Consider the following 19,204-nt stretch of genomic DNA (forward strand, 5'->3'; position numbering starts at 1 on the left):
TTTTATAGTTGAACGTATATTTAGATAAATACTAAATGTAGATATATTATTTAATTTAAATAAATAATTTTTTCTATGTATAAATTTAAAAATAATAAATACGATCATTAAAACAAAAATTTTTGACAAAATATTTGTTATGTGTATTTTATATTTTTCTTTTACGCTATATTTTTTGATAAAATATAGCGTAAAAGAAAAAATAAAGTAAATCTCGACGGAAAAATCGTAAAGAAAAATTCAAAACTTGGTAACTCATACCATAAATATTTTATGGAGCTAATTTGATTCGTTAGATTTTTGATTAAATTTGGTTCATCAAATTAAATACAAATCGAAAAGAAGGAGCATTGATAAAGGACAATAAAGAAAAATAATGGTTGTAATAATTAAAATATAAAATTTAATGGAGAATTGATTCTAATAAACTCAAAAGCTAGAAATTGTAGCTTCAACCAGAATTGCTTTTGGAGATGAGAATTGATTTTGTGAAGCTGAACCAAACATGTTGGAATTGCTAGTTTTCACTTTTGAAACTACCAGAATTGCTTTTGAATGATGTAGAAGCTGAACCAAACATATACAGTTGTTGACGCATATGATTTTCTTTTAACATTTTTTAAATATTTAACAATATTAATGATTATTTTTTATATATTTATTACAATATTACGCGACTCGGGTTTGTTCTTTTACCGGTTACAAAGAAGGAAGTAGCAAAAGAAAATGGGTCAGGCTAACCGGTGCCCCCGAATGGTTAATGATACCAACAAAAGAAAGTTATTATTAAAAAAGGTTTTTTTTTTTTTTTTTTTTTTACTTTTTATGAATTGATTACACAATTTTTAATTTAATAACTATTATATAATTTTATTTTTTTAATATTCTTAACCGATGTCTCATGGCAGTGATTAACATTTATATGATAGGTTGATTGTGTTAGCAATTCCAAGGTAATAATGTAAGGAGAAAACTTAGTACAATTCCTTAGGTACTTTTTGTATAGTTCTTAACTAAATTCACCATGATTTCTTCAAATTCATAATTTTCTCAAAGTTTGTTATATCAAAAAAATATATATTTTTAGTTAAAAACCATACAAAAAACACCTAAGGAATTGTACCTAAGTATCTCCATAATGTAATTCAGTATTAGAAAAATAAACTTTAGGTTTTGAGACAAAAGACAGCCGTGGCGGTGCCGTGTCTTTTCTTCATTTATTTAAGAAACTGTAACGGCCATTCCTTTAGATTCTTTTTCTTGCCATTTTCAATTCATTCATTTTTAATATTTGTTTTATTTTTTAAAATTTAATATCCGATTTAAAGATCAAGAGATCAATTATATCGTCATCGAAAGATTCAATTGAAGTTACATTAAGATAATAAGATCCTCTATTTACTAACCTAACACAAAAATTATTTTCAAAATTCAATTCAAAGTTAAAACTTTAAGTTGAAAACTCCTCGTAACATATATAATATAAATGTGAGAACTGGAATTTGAACTCAACGAAAATATCCATATAAATAATATCGACAATATTAATTAAATTTTAGTGACTTTGTTTAATTTATTTGACAACTAATAACATTAATAACACGCAAACCGTCCTTCTCCTGATACGTTTTGTTCTCAACAAACAACACAAGTAAACAATTAGTCCAACATAGACAACAACCTCAAATTACACACACTTGTCCACTTCACAATTTCATCATCATCGAATACGCAAAAAGGTTAAAGCAAAGCAAACCAAAGAGAACAAGATATCTCACATTTCATCTTTCATTCATTCATCAAATGCTCAAACTCTTCACTCTTTCCTTCTTCACAGGTGATCCTCACTCTCATCAAGATCAAACTCAAAATTTATTTTTTAGTTTTCCTTTTTTTTATTTATAAAGTGATGATTTTTATTGAAATTTAATTATGTATTTTGTAGTTATCTATGTGGGTTTTGTTGATGGGTCTTAATTTAGATCTGAGTGTAACTTAAATCATGATTTAGCTTAGATGTTACAGTCTCATGTTAAAGCAATTCAATTTTTTATTAGCTTAATTATGATTATGATATAGTACCCATTATCTTAATCTTTGCTTAAGATGAAAGAAAGTACTGATCAATGTGCAATGATCTTCTTCACAATGCATCCATCATCTCAGCATGCTCTGTGTTTTTTTTTATTTTTAAATTGCCCATATTGCTTCTTGACATACATATTGTAATTTTTGCTTATTTTTCTTCAATACAAAATATTTGCAATGATACTGAGATTTTAACATATGCTAAAATTCTCTTCCTTTGATTTTTTCGATTGCAGGGTAGTTTGTGACATACTGTTCTTCACACTTTGGTTGCTGTTAGAGTATGATCTCATTTTTCACTAGGAACTGAGGTCAATTTACTGGAAGGTATATTTTGAAGTTACGAAATTACGAATTATATTAATACTATGAAGCATTTCATAAATTGATCACTTTACAATAATAGTTAACAGTCTTGTGAGATATAAAATCCACTCCTTTTGCTCCATGTTTTCCATAAAGAGAAGCTTTTAGCTAAGAAGCACAGACCCTTCTGGGATTGGGCATGTCCCTTGTCTGAGATCCATATGACACATGTTTAGCAATTCGGACAAGTGTCCTATTGACACTTTTCTTTTTATCTTTGCTTCGGCACACCTTAACGCTCTTTGAACACATCTACGCGAGTTAAAGATCTGTCAAAGCAATGGTAATCATCGAGGAGGTTAAAGACATTAAATTTGATCATATCATTTCTAGATTTTTGGTAATAGATATGGATGAATGATGGTGAAAGATTATCATTTATTGTTTTAGATTTTTTTAATGAAACAAATTGCTCAATTTAGATGTACATATATCTTTTGATCTCAATTTAGATATCTGTAATTAATATTTGTATTCTATTTAATTCATATTGGTGTCGGTGTCCTATATTTTTGACATTAGCAGTGTCGTCGTATCCGTGTCGGTGTCTGCGTCCTGTCAGTGTCGGAGTCCATGCTTCATAGGCTTTTAGCAGTTCATCTAAGACTATTGGTAATTTTCCATAATATGAAGAGATAGTCTATATTCTATCATGATATACATCAAAGGGAGAAAAAGTTTGTTCTCAGTCTGGTCTTTAATTTTCTTTATTTGAAATTATACACCCTTTTTTTTTTTTATACATTTGCAATTATATGTTCATAACCTTTATGTTTCGGTAGACTTTTTTTATAAAAACTCTCGGAATTCAAAAAACATTTTTTGTTTCTTTTTAGGAAAAATTGATAAACCTCTACATTCTGCTGTAGCTGACATTAACTCTTTGTTCCATTTAATCCATGTCTGCTTCCTCTTGTGATATTTGTTTTAACTTTTATGCATTATTTAATTTTTAGATCGTTATCTTGAAAAAAGATGGCAGCTGAGTTAGTCAATGCTGCAACAAGCGAGAAATTGGCCGAAACTGATTGGGCAAAAAATATTGAAATATGTGAGTTGGTTGCACGTGATAAAAGGTATGGCAAAACTTTCATCTTCTTAATTTGTTCTGTTCCATTCTGATCGGTCAATGTTTGTTGATGTCAATGGTATCACATAAAATAAAACTGAAGTCATTTAATTATCTTTGTACATAACTCTTGGGTTATGGTTTTTCATTATAGGAAATAAAACCAGCAATCTTTTAGATTTATTTTCATACTTAATGCGTGTTTCTTTTGTCTATCTGTATCTGCATAGCAATCAAATCTATGATTGGTATACTTGTGACTCGAGCTATGCCCAAGTGGCCAGTTTATTGTTTGGAACATAATCCCCTATGAATGATCATTTTCATCCATCTTTCCAGAAATTGATTGCTGGTTTGCCAGGAAGAAATTCTTTTTCATTTCAGCTATACCTTTTATGTCTGACTGTTTATTTTATTCTCAGAAAGAAAACTGATATTAGAGTACTATGTTAGTTGGTAAACGACTGATATCAGGGGCCTGGCATACCGTGTGGTTGGGTTCGCTTATTTTGTGTTCAAATAGCGTGTAATAAAAATCTTGCAGAGAGAGGTTTTGAAAAGGAAAAAAAGATTATATCTTAGAAAACAATCAAATCCAAGCAAGCTTATTTTCTTATGTCAAATTATGTTCTTCACAGTTATTGTTCAGCACTACCCCTGGACCCTGGCTGTTCTTTTTTCACTCTATTAGTAATATAGATGAACTCATAAGCATATTAGATAATCCTAGTGGTTACTGTTTTTAACCATCATATCTTTTGAATATGAAGGCAAGCTAGAGATGTTGTTAAAGCTATCAAGAAGAGACTCGGTAGCAAACACCCTGACGCCCAACTTTATGCTGTCACGGTGAGTATGACTTTGTTAAGAATTTTCTTATTCATAAAAATCCATGTGAACTGATCAAATTCGTATTACTTTTACTGCAAAACGTGTGTAAAGACACAGATAGGCACACCATAGTTCTGCTGTAATTGATATAGAGAAACTTGGCTATTGGACTTATTTATACTGAGTTGTCGTTGATCTGTTGATTCTCTAGTTGCTGGAGATGTTGATGAACAATACTGGAGAGCATATTCATGAGCAGGTGATTGATATCGGAATTATTCCCATTCTTGTGAAAATTGTGAAGAAAAAGGTGAGCTTTTCTCCACTGACACTTGTTGTTTTGCTAGGCTAGTTTTTCTTTATCTGATTTCTTACTTTGTTGTTTTCTTCATTGCAGTCTGATTTGCCTGTGAGGGAGAGGATATTTCTTCTACTAGATGCCACACAATCATCCCTTGGTGGCGCTTCTGGAAAATTTCCTCAATATTATAACGCATATTATGATTTGGTGGTAGGTACAATTATGTGACACAAACTCGTAGGATGTTATTATAATTTGGTCTTCGTTCATTTGATTAGTAGGTGGTGACTAGGCTATTGTTGTTCCAGAGCTAGAAAGAGTGATGCTAATCTTACTATATGATTTTAAAAATAGAAGAGGAGGCTAATATAGGAAGAAAAATATTCAGTTGGTCCGCATCGGAGTCTTAAATTGCATACCAGGATACATATTTGACCAGGATACATAGTTCTGACTTTTAGGGATAATGTCATTTACTGCTGATATATCATTATACGTTTAAAGTGCACCTGTGATGATTAAATGGGAAAATTGTGCAAAGTGGCATGTATTATTATTTTTGAGCTCAAGATCATTGATGGTCTGAAAATATGCTTGGTATTATGCCATTTCCAGGGATTGAATGCTGGACCTCTGCTTAAAACTCTTGCGATGTCCCTTAGCTCACCAACCGAGCTTGAATGAAGTCATTATACGCCATTACTTACGACATTTGGTTTTATACTTTTACAGAATGCTGGAGTGCAATTTCCTCAAAGTGCTCAAGCGGTCCAATCAAATCACGCTAGTTCACAACCTAGTAGGGCCGGTAGTGTACCAAACAGGGAGCAGGCCTCACCTAGACAAGAAGTGGTTGTACCACAAGCAGAGACAGTCCCTGAATCTAGGTGACTTTTGTTTTTGAGTTTTAGTGTACTTGTGATTGACATGATCTTTAGAAATCCTTTTCTATCCTACTGTATTTAAAATGGCTTATTACGGTAAGAAAAACTATTTGCTTTAGAGGATGGAAACTAGGATAAGAAGATTTAGCCATATACAATAGTTTTGGTCAAATGAAATAAGTGATCAGTTTCAAAATCTGTCTTTGGGTGGATTTTTTTTCCTTTAGTTTTTTTGGATGAATTTATTCTAAAAATAGTTGTCTGTTTCTTCATTTTCATCTGCTTGTATATTGCAATCGTCTTTTGCAGCATCATTCAAAAGGCTGGTAACGCATTGGAAGTTTTAAAAGAAGTCCTTGATGCTGTTGATGCTCAACATCCTCAGGTGACTCTTGAGAGTTTTAGTTATAGAATCTGCTAACAATTAGATTCTAGCTTTTGCTGAAAAACTTTCCATTTCTTTTCTAGGGAGCAAGTGATGAGTTTACCCTTGACCTTGTAGAACAATGTTCATTTCAGAAGCAAAGGGTAATGCATCTTGTGATGGCTTCTCGGTAAGGCTAATTTAGTTTTTCACTTCTGCTTTTGAACCTTGTAATTTCCTACTATTTCCTTTGTAGACCTGAGACGTTCAAATTATGGATAGTGCCTTTGCTCCAAACATTGAGGAACCCTCCCTTAAAATCTAGCGATCAACTATCAAGGAAGAAGAACCAAGTCACTTAAATACTCCACGGAACATCCCTACTACTCAATGTGGGATTTGAGCACCCCATAATACCCAGGACTTCTCAGTTAATCGATCCATATGTAAGCCCTTTCCAAGTAACTAACAACCGGGCTCTGATACCAATCGATAAGTATCCAGGCATTTGGAAAACCCTCCACCCAGCAAGCATCTCATTCTAATTGATGTGGGACTTGGGCAAATCACTATACATATAAGCAAACAAAAAGAAAAAGAAAAACCCTATGTGGGCTTGGTTTAATAATAAATAATCAGTATAGTTTTAGTGTTGATCTCAACAAAAGCATAAGCTTTTGCTTAAAAAAAACAAAATCATAAGCTTTGTGTTTGTTTTCATGTTACTTATTGTTATCACATGGTTAATTGTACTTAACTGGTTTTTGCATTGTTCATTTGTAGAGATGAGAGGATAGTTTCTCGAGCAATTGAATTAAACGAACAGCTTCAGAAAGTTCTTGCAAGACATGATGACCTTGTTTCTGGAAGAGCTACAAAACCTGCTAATGAACATGTTCCAAAAGTTCAACCAAGACGCGATGACGTTGTATCTAGCAGAGCCACAACAACTGCTAATGAACAGTTTCCGAAAGTTCTACCAAGACGAGATGACATTGTAACTAGCAGAACCACAACAACTGCTAATGAACAGTTTCCAAAAGTTCCTCCAAGACGCAATGATGTTGTATCTGGCAGAGCTACAACAACTGTTATTACTCGCTTTGACCACGATGAATCAGAGGAGGAAGAGGAGCCTGAACAGTTAGTACGAAGGTGTGCCTAACTTGTTCTTGCAACTCAATTAAGTCCTTAATGAATGATATAACACTGTATTTGAATATTTTTTTGAACAAGCACTGTATTTGAATATTAATTCATCTAAGTATAACTAATGTCTTGCAGATTACGCAAAGGAAAGGCTTGTGCCAGGCCTGAAGACGAAGATCTTGAAACCAACATCTCTCGCATGCGTTTGAATGGGGAGAGACTCAATCGTCCTTTAATACGGCCACTGTCCTCAGAGCCATCTCGAGAGGCTCACAGTCCTGTTCCTCCACCAGCTGTGATCCCACCTCCACGTCCAAAACAGAATGGTGAGCTTCCTCCTGTGGCAATTCCACCGCCACCTGCAAAACACATGGAGAGGGAGAGATTTTTTCAGGAAAACAAGGATGCTTCTAATATGTCTGGTCACAGGAGAGGCCTCTCTTTACATAGTCGCAATGGCAGCAGCTCTCACAGTCACACTGGAAGCTTTGATTTTAGCGACTGATATCTTTAACAACAAAACCTCTTTTGATTTTTATCTTAATTTGGAGTTGGTATTTTAAAGTTGTGAGAAGTTTGTGGTTTCTGATCTAGTCTTGTTGCCTGTTATTTGGAGAGGGTGAAAAGAAGGAAGAACGTGTCTTCAGTTCAAGAAATACCTGTAATTATAAAGTTTTCTAGATCATATGATGTGGCCTGATGTTTTAAAGTTTCAGGTACTATTGTGATAAATGATATATGTATTCTCCCTAATGTAATAGTTTTGGTAAATAAAGTGAATTCATGATACATTCAAACTGTCAACTTGGTACCAGTATTTTCAAATATATTTTTTACGAATATATTTTAAATTTATGTAGATATACCTTATACTTATGAGCAGCTAAACGAAATTATAAAAACAAGATATGCAAAAAACAGGAACTGGTTAGTCTTTCTTCCAGATGATGATGAAAGAAGAAAATACAAAGTTTCATTAAATAAATTTCAATACTCTACATTTTGTTGGACAAACACCTTACCTATATTCATGAGGCGTAAATTTACTTCCATCTAAAAATTCTAGCATATCCCTTGAAAAAAATTAGCATATCCTTAAACAAATTAGCATGATCCACAAAGAAACTAAATGGATTTAATTTTGACCCACTAATCATGTTTTTTTTTATTTTTTTCAATTGTGTTATTTAAATATCAAAATACAAACACTGCATGTAATATTGTATATGTTTGTCTTTATCGGTCTTACTTTTTATGTTTTACAACTTGCGCACGTTCAAAAATGCACACAAACTAGAAAAGTCACAAAATTTGATGTCAAAATCATTTCTCTTTTTTATCCACTATAATGTAATCAAGCATCACCACATTATATGTAAAATGAGCTCAACTATAAAAATAAAAAAAAATAAAAAAAATTCTCCCACTAAGTAGAATTCACTTATTTACTATATGGATCAATTGACATAATAACACCATCACATCATTATTGATTATGTCATCTAGATACAATAAAAAAATTACTTAGACTTGTCAAACCACTTAATACAACCCCTCAAAATTTCAATATTGTGCAAGGGCATGACTTGATGGCAGTGTTATTAAAAACTTTTATACTGAAGGATCAAAATTGAAGTGAAACTATGAACTCCACGGTCTTTGAGAGCATGGTTGAGATTCATTCACCTAAGAGAGGGCGATAATATTCCCCATTGGTGAAAAACACTATCAGGTGTCGTGACTTCAAAAAACAAAAGCAGCAGCACAGCTAACATAGCTGCTCTTCCATTCCAAGTTTCAGCACTTTTTGTCAAACCCCACTCCCACACTATCACCGGCGATGGCAACTCCCTATTTTGCGAGTCATATGCTGCCAATAACTCTTGTACACTTCCGAGCGGAACCAAAGACTGACAAAGAGAATATACTTTCAATTAGATCATCACAAGATGCCAGATTCCAGAGATTTAAATAAACATGGTCCCCATATTAGAAAGATTAATTCCAAAATAGATAAAATACTACAAGACTAAAACTAAAACAAGGACAAAAAATATTATATCATATGTTTCATGGATTGAAAACGGCGATCTTTTGAGACTAAAAACAAAGAAGATGCATATTACAGGGACAAAAAAGTTATTAGACCAATTATATCTAATTGAAAAGAATACCTGTCGAGCTTCAAGGCTTGAAACTGCCATGGCACCAGCATATGGGAGACTTTCAATAACAGCATCTGCCAAATCAGAAATGAACGAGGGTTCACATCCTAGAGCAGGAACGCGGCCCCAATTTTCTATACCAGATTCTAGAGCCAATTCTTTGTATTCAACATCAATTTCTTCTAGAGTTTCAATATGTTCACTGACAAAGCTGCAAGTGAATAAAGCCGCACGAGTTAACAAAACAAAATACTAGTCAGGTCTAAGAAAAAGGGCGAGAAAGATAACGAAAGAAAATGTGACACGAGTAAACTAATGTATCTACCTAATTGGAACAGCCAACATACTTTTCACTCCTTTTTTTCCAAGTTCAACTATTGTCTCATCTGTGTAGGGTTTTAACCATTCCACAGGTCCAACTCTACTCTGTAAGAAGAATAATTGTTATTTTAGTCAATTACTAGAAACCAAGAAAACTTCATGAACTGTTCAGAAATTATTGCCTAATGAATAACATCTAAAGATAAAAAAGTTATAGAAAACGAAACAACGGCATAATCAAAAGCAGAAAAAAAAAAAATTACCTGATAGGCAAGGGTGAAGGGATTTCTTATCTTTCTTGTCTCAAGCTCTTCCATGATCAAATCCACACATTCCTCCATCTCTGCCTTGTAAGGATCACCGGCCTCTTCCACATAAGCAAGAGGCACCCCATGTGCACTAAAAAATATCATGACCTGCACAAATTACTTGGAATTAAAGCACACACCGCCAGCAATGAAAAGATGCAACTCAATTTGAGAACTACTTCTTAGCAATCCCAAACAAAGAGAAACAGGAATAACCAAAATTGTTATCACATGAATCTCAACATAAACAACACATTTTTTTTTGGCATAAATTGGCATTTCAGTTTCCATGAAGTCGTTGAAACTACATAAGGTAAAAAGTACACTACCTCTTTAGGGCAGTCAAAACTCTTCAGTTCTTTTTCAATTAAATTTGACATGGCCTTTATGTATCCTTCACGTTGATACCATGAAGGTAATACTGTGTGTTGCATGTTGACTAGATACTCATCCTCTCTGAAGGACCAATTCATAATTCAAATCATAATATGAAGTTTGATACTTGTATATTTGAAGAATATGTAACGTGGGTAAAAAAAGTAATCACCGGAATATACTCTCCAGTAGACGTAAGCTTGAGCCACTGGTTGATATTGAAAATTGTGGATAAAGTGGGAGAACGACCAGCTTTGTAACTCCATCCTTTTTAATCTACACAATATATTTCAATAGGAAAATAATTATAATTAGGTTTCAACAATGTGATCAGGTCAGTATTCTTGATTTCTTTGATTATTTATAAATATTTTGCTACCTTTATTTTAGATTACAAAGCATGCAGTGACATTTTTTAACTCGTATTGAAGAGCGATAGCAGGTAGGAGAATCCCTGGTGGGGCATAATCTTTATCAAATTCTATCAGAGTTTTTACATTATGAACTAAGAATGAGATCATCAAGTACCTGTTCAATAGCTTCCTCAGTGAATGGATGCCAGTAACGCATGCCAACGTACACTTCAGCAGGGACATTCTTTTCCAAAAGAGATTTCTTCAAGTCTTCAGCCTGTGCAGAGGAGATCATTAGAAGAGCAAAGCTAATAATAGAATGAATGAGGTATGAATCATAGTGCTAGAAAACTCTTAAAAACATAAATAAAAAAATATAAGTCAATAGTAGAATCTCATTGGATTAGCGAAAAATTCCAAAAGCTTGATTGAAATGATTGGAAAAAGAGTAAGGATGAGGTAACAATATAAAAATGCAAGAAGCGGTAAAATTAAATTGCTTTCGGAGTAAATATTGTTGGATCATCAATCCAACATTGGACTTGTATTTTAAAAATCATGTGTGTCGACTGCCACTTAAGTTGAAGTCCAATTAAAAGTGATTTAGGTTTGGTTAATATGGGCTTATAAGTATCTAATAGGGTGTGGGCCAGGGTTCTATATAGAGAGAGAAGTTATGGTCTCCAGATCACGCGTGCTTGCAGCTGTTATTTTTTGACTACCTATATCAGAAGAAGATAGAGAAATAATTAAGGGTTCTTTCAGAGAGAATGTGTGTTGATCTGGAAGGCCAAACCACCAAATATTTGTTCATCATGAATTCAAGTACGCCTCCGCATATTATTCTGATTATTAACATGATTGATTTTGGTTCCAACAAATATTTCTCCTTAACAGTTACTGCATTAAAGTGGTTCTAACTACTATTGCTGGATGAATCAAAACACACATAATGCTACTATTTGATAGAGTTATACAAATTTCCGCCATATCATTGTTCTATTCTTTCACTTTGCAAAATCTGAAGCTGACAAAAGTCGCAAAGACAAATTTCATGCATCAAGTGCATAGAGAGACTACAGAATAACAAAGCCTGGAACAACTCCTACTCAAACATGATTAGTTCATTTTCTGAATATTGAAACTTGAAGTATTGTAATCATTTGAGAGAGAAATATAAGTCATAATCAAAAGGAAAATAAATAAATAACAGGAAGTGGCATGCCTGTGCATCAGTTATACGTCTAAGAGGAGAACCACCACCAATTGAAGCGTAGCCTTCTCTGCTCTTTGGGGCCCTTAGAACAGATACAAACTGGGCCAATGGCTTTTGAAGAAAACTAAATATTCTTGGCAATCGTATAATATCCTGTGAGATTGGACATAAAATGCAACTGATATCAAACAGCAAAAATGACAATCTTAGGTTCATCACGAGCTAAAGGAATAGCGGTATAAAAAAGCAGTGTTGTCAATCGCATATTATGTAAAATAGAAGCTTGTTCAAATTCTGCTATGCTACAATGCTATAGCTGCTGTTTGGTAACAGTTTGTACTAGATCATATTACGCATAAATAATAGCAATTTTTTAATATTTCAATACACTAAAGCACTATAGCGCCACTATTTGACAACACTGTAAAAAATACAGTTCAAATGTAGAGTATGTAAAAGCTAGAGTATTACCGGGTCTGCAAAAAGGTTAAATAAAAAAGGTTGCACATCTTCTAGAGTCTCTGGACCTCCAAGGTTTAGCAATAACACTCCAATCTTATCATCAGATGTAAGAGTTGCATCAGAAACATCCTGATCTGTTCGAGCTACTAAAGCTCCCACTGAAAACATGCGCTTTTTGAGTGATTGTTTGGAAACCAGGGGTTTTGCTTCAGATCGCAGTGAAGAAAAACTAGCTGCTATGTAATTTTTCACAGGATTAGAGTTAACAGAAGCCTCCACATGAGCTCCAGAGCATAAGGACTTTTTTTGAGAGGTACAGATTGCCTGTGGCGACAGCCTGCAAAAGTAAGTATAATATAAGCTTAGAAAGTTTTTACTATCCTTGATAATTAGTGATAAAATGTGGCATAAAAAATGCATGAGGAAAAGTTGAAGTATAACTTTTAGCAAGAGTTTAAAATGTTTTGAGCAATAAATTGAAGTTTAGAAGACAGAGAAAGTTGATCGCCTAGGATGACAGCGGTAAGGAGATTTTTCACGAACAAAATACAATCAATGTCAAGATACTTGGTATGTTTTGACGAGCAGTCTAGAAGGACCTTGAGAAATTGGTGCTTGAATATTTTTGAACTTCAATGTGTTGTTATAATGAGAAACAGGGAATTCCTATCCATTGCTGAGTTGTGTAACAGAGCTTTGAAATATCAGAGAATTCTAAATGTGTGAAAAGAAACTGGAAAATGATTATTCATTCATCCTCCAAAAGAACCATACTCAGTATTGTATCCTAACCTAGCTCCTAATATGATTAAATGTTACATTACATTAACCGAAAAGTAATTTCATAATCAAAATGTTAAGTTTGGATTAGTTTAGTTGAGCTTAGTTACCAACCAAGCTTAAAAATAGTGAGAAAACAGCTTCTAACAAGGCCATACACTCTCCATGATAAATTTCTTTTTTTTTCTTGTATGAAGACAATTTAAGTTTGTTACAAAAACAGCTTATACATAAGCACTTATGCGATAAAGAATTACATGAGAGTATTATTGTAAATGGAAGACTTACGGAGGACGGTTGAAATTAGGAGAAGCGTGGTTGAGTGTATAGGAGGAAGAAGAAGTAGAAGGCGATGACGTGGCATGAGTTGGAGTTGGAAAGTTCATAGCTGGAAAAATTCTTGTTTGAGTGCTTTAACAAGAAGAAGTATCGAACCCAGAAGTGAATTTGAAGGTGATAATGATAAGTTTAACCAAACTACAATTAGTATGGAGGAGAATGAGTTATAACTTAGCACGTGTTGTGTGGTATGAGCTGTTATAGTTTCTTTTCTTTTTTTCCTATGCTTTTCGACCTTTGGTTGGTTTGGTTGGTTTTGAGGGAGGAAACGTTAGCCGTTATGTACTTTGCTTGGTTCTTAGATTTGTGTGGCTTAGGGGGTGAAACCGTAATTTACACAAGGTCACTAACAATTATGTATGCAACAATATATGTTATAGGTGACATTTCACATGGAAAAGGTCACAGATGTGATGTTTTTCAATAGTAATTTTTTGGCTTAATTGCACTTTTGGACGCTTATCTTTGTAAATGTTACGGTTATGAATCTCTAACTAATTTAAATACAAAACAGTCCCCTCTGTTTTGATTCTTTGGCAGTTTTGGCCCCCAAGGCAAAATAAAAATAAAAAATTTGACACGTGGCACCTCACTTAGGGTGCCATGTCAGCGTTGACCGAGTCAACACTGGACTAGGGGTTCAAAACTGCCAAAAAATCAAAACATAGGGGGCTATTTTGTATTTAAATTAGTTAGGGGTCCATAACCGTAACTTTTGAAAAGATAGGGGTCCAAAAGTGCAATTAAGCCTAATTTTTTTTAACAAAGTTTTTCAATAATTTTAACTTAAAAAAACTTCTTTCTACACATACAACAAGCACCGACATAGTTAAATGTAGCCATAATAACAGTTTTAACCCCCTAACTTTCTCAAAGTTTGAACTTTGGCCCATAAAAAAACTACAAAACCGATCCCCTATGTTTTGCATCTGTGGCAGTTTTGGTCCCAAGGCCAATTTTGACTCGGTCTACGCTGACGTGGCACCCTAAGTGAGGTGACATGTGTTATTATTTATTTTTTTTTACCAAAAATTGACCTTGGAGGCCGAAACTGCTACAGTTGCAAAACTTAGATGGCGGTTTTGTAGTTTTTTTTCTTAGGGGGCGAAAACTGCTATTAAGCCTTTAATGTATTCGATATGCAACTAAAACATTTGACAAACTCGAAAAATTTAAATACCGACATCAACATATTTGACGAATATATTTACAATACTTTCAACATGGAAAAAAAAATCATTTGCATCAACATCCGACAAATCCTTATGAAAAAACATGGCATCAAAATTTGTGCAAGATTTTTTAAATTCATTATCTAATGGTTTCAAGGTTCTTGCGCCAAATAAAAAACCAAGAATACTTTCAAAAAAAAAAAATTTCTTGTCAGGTAGCCTAGTGGTTGGAGCTCCCACATTTTAAATGTGGAGAAGTGGGGTGTCCGGGGTTCGAACCCCGGCCCCTGCATATAAAATGCATTTGTCCCTACCAACTGAGCAAAGCTCACGGGGACACTTTCAAATATTTTTAACTACTCAAATCTATTTTTTCAATGAAGTTATTATCATATCAACAACCACTAAAATATGAATGACTCTAAAAGATTTCTCGGGTGGTTGTATTTGCTCATCATTATCATTCTCTTCATATTGTCTTTTTCTAAAGTTAAGACACTTATATCAAATGCAAGACTTTTTGGCATTAATCATACTAGATTCAAAGTCTTCATTTCTATATTTTTCAAAATATAATATTATACCATACATTTTCTAAAATAAAAATTAGACTCATATTCTATACTTATTTTTTAGAGCCTAAGACGATCGCCTTCTTCGTTCTATCTCATACAGGGGCGGAGCCACCCCCCAGCTAGCCTGGGCTAGTGCCCAGGCTCGGCTCCAACTTTCTTTGTAGCAAGCCCAACTATTACTAGAATTTTTAGCTTTTCCTGCAGATTTTTGTGTAAATTCTGGAGGAAACACATTTCTATTGGTGGAGGAACCTTTATAATATTAATAGAATGAAATAAAAAAATAAAAAAAAAAAAAAAAAAAAGTGGAAAGAACGTCCTAATAATGTATTGCTTAAGAGTTGTATATTTTATAACTATTAAAATAAAATGTTTCTTAGTTTCATAAATATGACTTGAAGCTGTGGATATTACTTGATAATAATGTATGTCATTTTAACAAAATTTGTTTGTTGAAAGTCATTTTACAATATCAATAAATTATTGATATTATTCATGTGAGCTTAGCTCAGTTGGTAGGTGTATATTGTATATTATATGCCAGGGGCTGGGATTCGAACCTCAGACACTCCACTTCTCCACAATTATATTGTGTGAGCTCTAGCCACTAGGCTACTTGATCAAAAAAAATTATTGATACTTATTTTCTTATTATATCTTTTACTATTTATTACTTTATTTTTTTCAATTCTTTTAATTTATATTTTTCATACCATTAATAACTCACAATTACTATTTTATATACAACATTAATTACATTTCATAATGGATATGAAATTGTTGCAACTCAAATTGTTTTATCTTGAAGGTCTTTACACAACTTATATTTTAGTGTATCGTTACACAAGTAGCCGTAAATTAAAGGTGTGGTAGTGGGCTAGATGAGTAAAACCCTCGAGGAAGTTGACCTCAACTTAGGCCACATGACTGTGTTGCCAATTGGATTGTTGGTTGACCTAAACAAACATGACAGTGGAAGCTAATTTATAAAACAAGGGAAAAAATTATTCAAAATAAGAGAAGAGTGTGAGATTAGATAGCATGATGTATTGTGGTGATAACATAAGACAAGTTAATGGATAGATAAACCAATGCAACATAGAATAAACAACGTAGATGAATGATACTCATTTTATGCCAAGCCATACATACATTATTATATGCACAGAGAAATTGCAACAAAAACAGCGTCTCTTATCAGATTCTCAACATCAATATCATCATAAAACTGTCAATTTACTCTCATTAACTACGTGCCACATGATGATTAATTAATAACGTCATTAACTACCTGTACTAATTAGGGAATCAGGTCCACGAAAAACAAAGGACCAAGTAGGCATTTCTACCAATAATTCCAAAATGTAGATTGATGAAGCTGGAAGTTCAAGTATATACCATTTGTAGTAGTTTGAAAGTGAGTTTAGCCTTTTCAAAAAATTAAAGCTCAAAGCGTCAAGTATACAAAAACCATTAAGGTATACACTCCTTTTACATGATTCTAAGTGATTTTTTACCCCATTCCAAATACAAAACAAAAAAGTGACTTATTTTCCTATGATTGAAAAATATTATTCTCCCTGAAAAATAAAACCACTTTTTATAATATTATTAATTAAAATTAATTGACTTTTGGAGTCAAATAATTTAATTTAGACTATTTGACTATTGGAGTCAAATAATTTAATTTGCACTACTTTCACACCCTGCAATTATACACTCCTTTTACTTTTTTTTAAGGAACACTCACTCTTTTTACATGATACATACAAAGTGATTTATGCTCCTTTGATTGAAAATAAATATATTATTAATTAAAAAAACAAATTATTCACTCTTGGAAATGTTTGTTATATATCCAGAAGAAATAATACTGTGATTGATTCCCTGAAAAATAAAACCACTTTCTCTAATTCTTTAAGAAAAAACACTTTCTCCAATATGATTAATTATTAAGTTTTTTTTGGTCAAGTAATTAATTAAGTTACTCTTACCGCTTGATACGCTAGTATACTTAGCATATATGTGCAGTAAAGAATATTTTTTATTTATTTTTGGTATCATGCAGTAAAGAATATTTGATAACCAAGAAATGCATCACACACACACATACACACCCATTTTAATTCTTTCTTGAACACCAACTTCATCACATTGAATTCAAAGCAGTATAATCAATCAAGATAGGAGTACTTTTATTAAGATGAAAGCTTCTTCCACTTGTTCTTCTCAATTTTTGGCTCTCTTCTTGGCACTAGCATTAACTGCACTAGTTCTTGTTTCTTCTTGGATTCATTCTCCAAATTTTTCATCATTTCTAGGTTCTTGGAGTTGGAAGGCAAAACAACCAACTTCTTTGGATATAGAAATAGATAGAGCTTCAACAAATGAAGGAGAACCTCCATCATCAAGTGCATTTCCATTACAAACTTTTGCTCCATATGATTCTCATGTAAGCAATAAACTTTTTTCATTTATTAACCTTTTTCCTTTAATAAATAACTATAGTGTACTTTCTCTCGTCTTTATTCCATTTCTTTTTCTTGATTGATGTGTCTTTTATTCTTTAGGATGGTGAAAAGCTTGACACAAACTTTAAGCATAAAGGTACAGACAAAGTGAATGTTAGGGATCATAAATACAGCAAGTTGGAAAAAATTGAATCAAAATTGGCTAAAGCAAGGTATTCCATCAAAGAAGCTAGCAAAGTTCAAAATTTAACATCAACCCACCAAGACCAAGATTATGTTCCTCAAGGACCAATTTACAGAAACCCCAATGCTTTTCATAGGTACATTTTATTTTCAGCCTACAAATGATGATTTTAATTCGTTGACGCCGTAAAAAGTTGAACTCGTTGTTGATATTTTTTGTCCACAGGAGTTATCTAGAGATGGAGAAGGTGTTCAAGATTTTTGTGTATGAGGAGGGGGAACCACCACTGTTTCATAATGGTTTAAGCAAAGATATATACTCAACAGAAGGAATATTCATAAATGAAATGGAAAAGGGAAGGTACTATCGCACTAATGATCCAAATGAAGCTTTTGTGTATTTTCTACCTTTCAGTGTGGTTATGATGGTTGAATATCTCTACGTGGGTGGATCCAATGATAAAACTCCCATTGGTGTTACTGTGAAAGACTACATCCATGTTATATCTCATAAATATCCCTTCTGGAATCAGTCCTTAGGCCATGATCATTTCATGCTCTCTTGCCACGATTGGGTAAGCGATTCTATCCCATTTCACATTATTACTCAAATGGAGAGAATACAAGCATGCAAATAATTTGATTTTTTGTGCATTGTTCAGGGTCCAGATGCATCTGCTTACGAGGACAACTTGTTCAACAATTCAATAAGGGTTCTTTGCAATGCAAATACATCTGAAGGATTCAAGCCAGCAAAGGATGCATCATTCCCTGAAATGTTTCTCAAGAAAGGAGAAATCACAAATCTTGTAGGAGGGTACTCTCCATCTCGTAGGACAATCCTTGCTTTCTTTGCAGGTCACTTGCATGGTTACATACGATATCTACTCCTCGATACATGGAAAAACAAAGACCAAGATGTGCAAGTCTATGAAGAACTCCCTGATGAAGATTCTTACCACACAAAGCTTAGAAGCAGCAAGTTTTGTTTGTGTCCAAGTGGTTATGAAGTAGCAAGTCCAAGAATAGTGGAAGCTATATTTGCAGAATGTGTGCCTGTATTGATTTCTGATAGCTATGTTCCACCCTTTAGTGATGTTTTGAATTGGAAAGCGTTTTCAGTTCAAATAGATGTGAAGGATATTCCTAATATAAAAAATATACTCATGGGGATTTCACAGAGGCAGTACTTGAAGATGCAGAGGAGAGTGAAACAAGTGCAAAGACATTTTGTTCCTAATGAGCCACCAAAGAGGTTTGATGTATTTCATATGACTATTCATTCCATTTGGCTCAGAAGGTTGAACGTCCGTATTCATGATGATCAGTGATAGCAGATCCTCAAGATTAACAGATTTTGTAGGTATAGAAAAATGTTTCTTTCTTATACATTTGTGAAAACCCAAGGAAATTAGAGATTTACTTAGTATTA

General features: G+C 33.3%; 3 protein-coding genes across 3 annotated transcripts; 2 read left to right on the forward strand and 1 right to left on the reverse strand.

The window, feature by feature from the left end:
* Positions 1–1,632: 1,632 nt before the first annotated feature.
* Positions 1,633–7,856, forward strand: LOC25489880 (TOM1-like protein 5). The gene is made up of 11 exons (XM_013606163.3): positions 1,633–1,837; positions 2,325–2,415; positions 3,411–3,530; positions 4,294–4,372; positions 4,566–4,664; positions 4,752–4,865; positions 5,388–5,542; positions 5,849–5,924; positions 6,008–6,093; positions 6,687–7,058; positions 7,188–7,856. Exons 3-11 carry the CDS (start codon positions 3,430–3,432, stop codon positions 7,555–7,557), a joined length of 1,452 nt encoding a protein of 483 aa, XP_013461617.1. The 5' UTR covers positions 1,633–1,837; positions 2,325–2,415; positions 3,411–3,429; the 3' UTR covers positions 7,558–7,856.
* Positions 7,857–8,479: 623 nt separating this feature from the next.
* On the reverse strand, positions 8,480–13,606 carry LOC25489881 (ferrochelatase-2, chloroplastic). Its single transcript, XM_013606164.3, has 10 exons — positions 13,321–13,606; positions 12,262–12,589; positions 11,800–11,943; positions 10,750–10,851; positions 10,394–10,497; positions 10,176–10,302; positions 9,802–9,954; positions 9,543–9,643; positions 9,227–9,428; positions 8,480–8,962 (listed from the first exon to the last, which is right to left on the reverse strand). The coding sequence occupies exons 1-10, from the start codon at positions 13,416–13,418 to the stop codon at positions 8,735–8,737; spliced, it is 1,587 nt and encodes a 528-aa protein (XP_013461618.1). The 5' UTR covers positions 13,419–13,606; the 3' UTR covers positions 8,480–8,734.
* A 3,681-nt stretch (positions 13,607–17,287) lies between these two features.
* On the forward strand, positions 17,288–19,204 carry LOC25489883 (probable glycosyltransferase At5g03795). Its single transcript, XM_013606166.3, has 4 exons — positions 17,288–17,570; positions 17,689–17,909; positions 17,999–18,347; positions 18,435–19,204. Exons 1-4 carry the CDS (start codon positions 17,322–17,324, stop codon positions 19,101–19,103), a joined length of 1,488 nt encoding a protein of 495 aa, XP_013461620.1. The 5' UTR covers positions 17,288–17,321; the 3' UTR covers positions 19,104–19,204.

The sequence above is a fragment of the Medicago truncatula genome, chromosome 3 (assembly GCF_003473485.1).
Source record: "Medicago truncatula cultivar Jemalong A17 chromosome 3, MtrunA17r5.0-ANR, whole genome shotgun sequence".
Lineage (NCBI taxonomy): Eukaryota > Viridiplantae > Streptophyta > Magnoliopsida > Fabales > Fabaceae > Medicago > Medicago truncatula.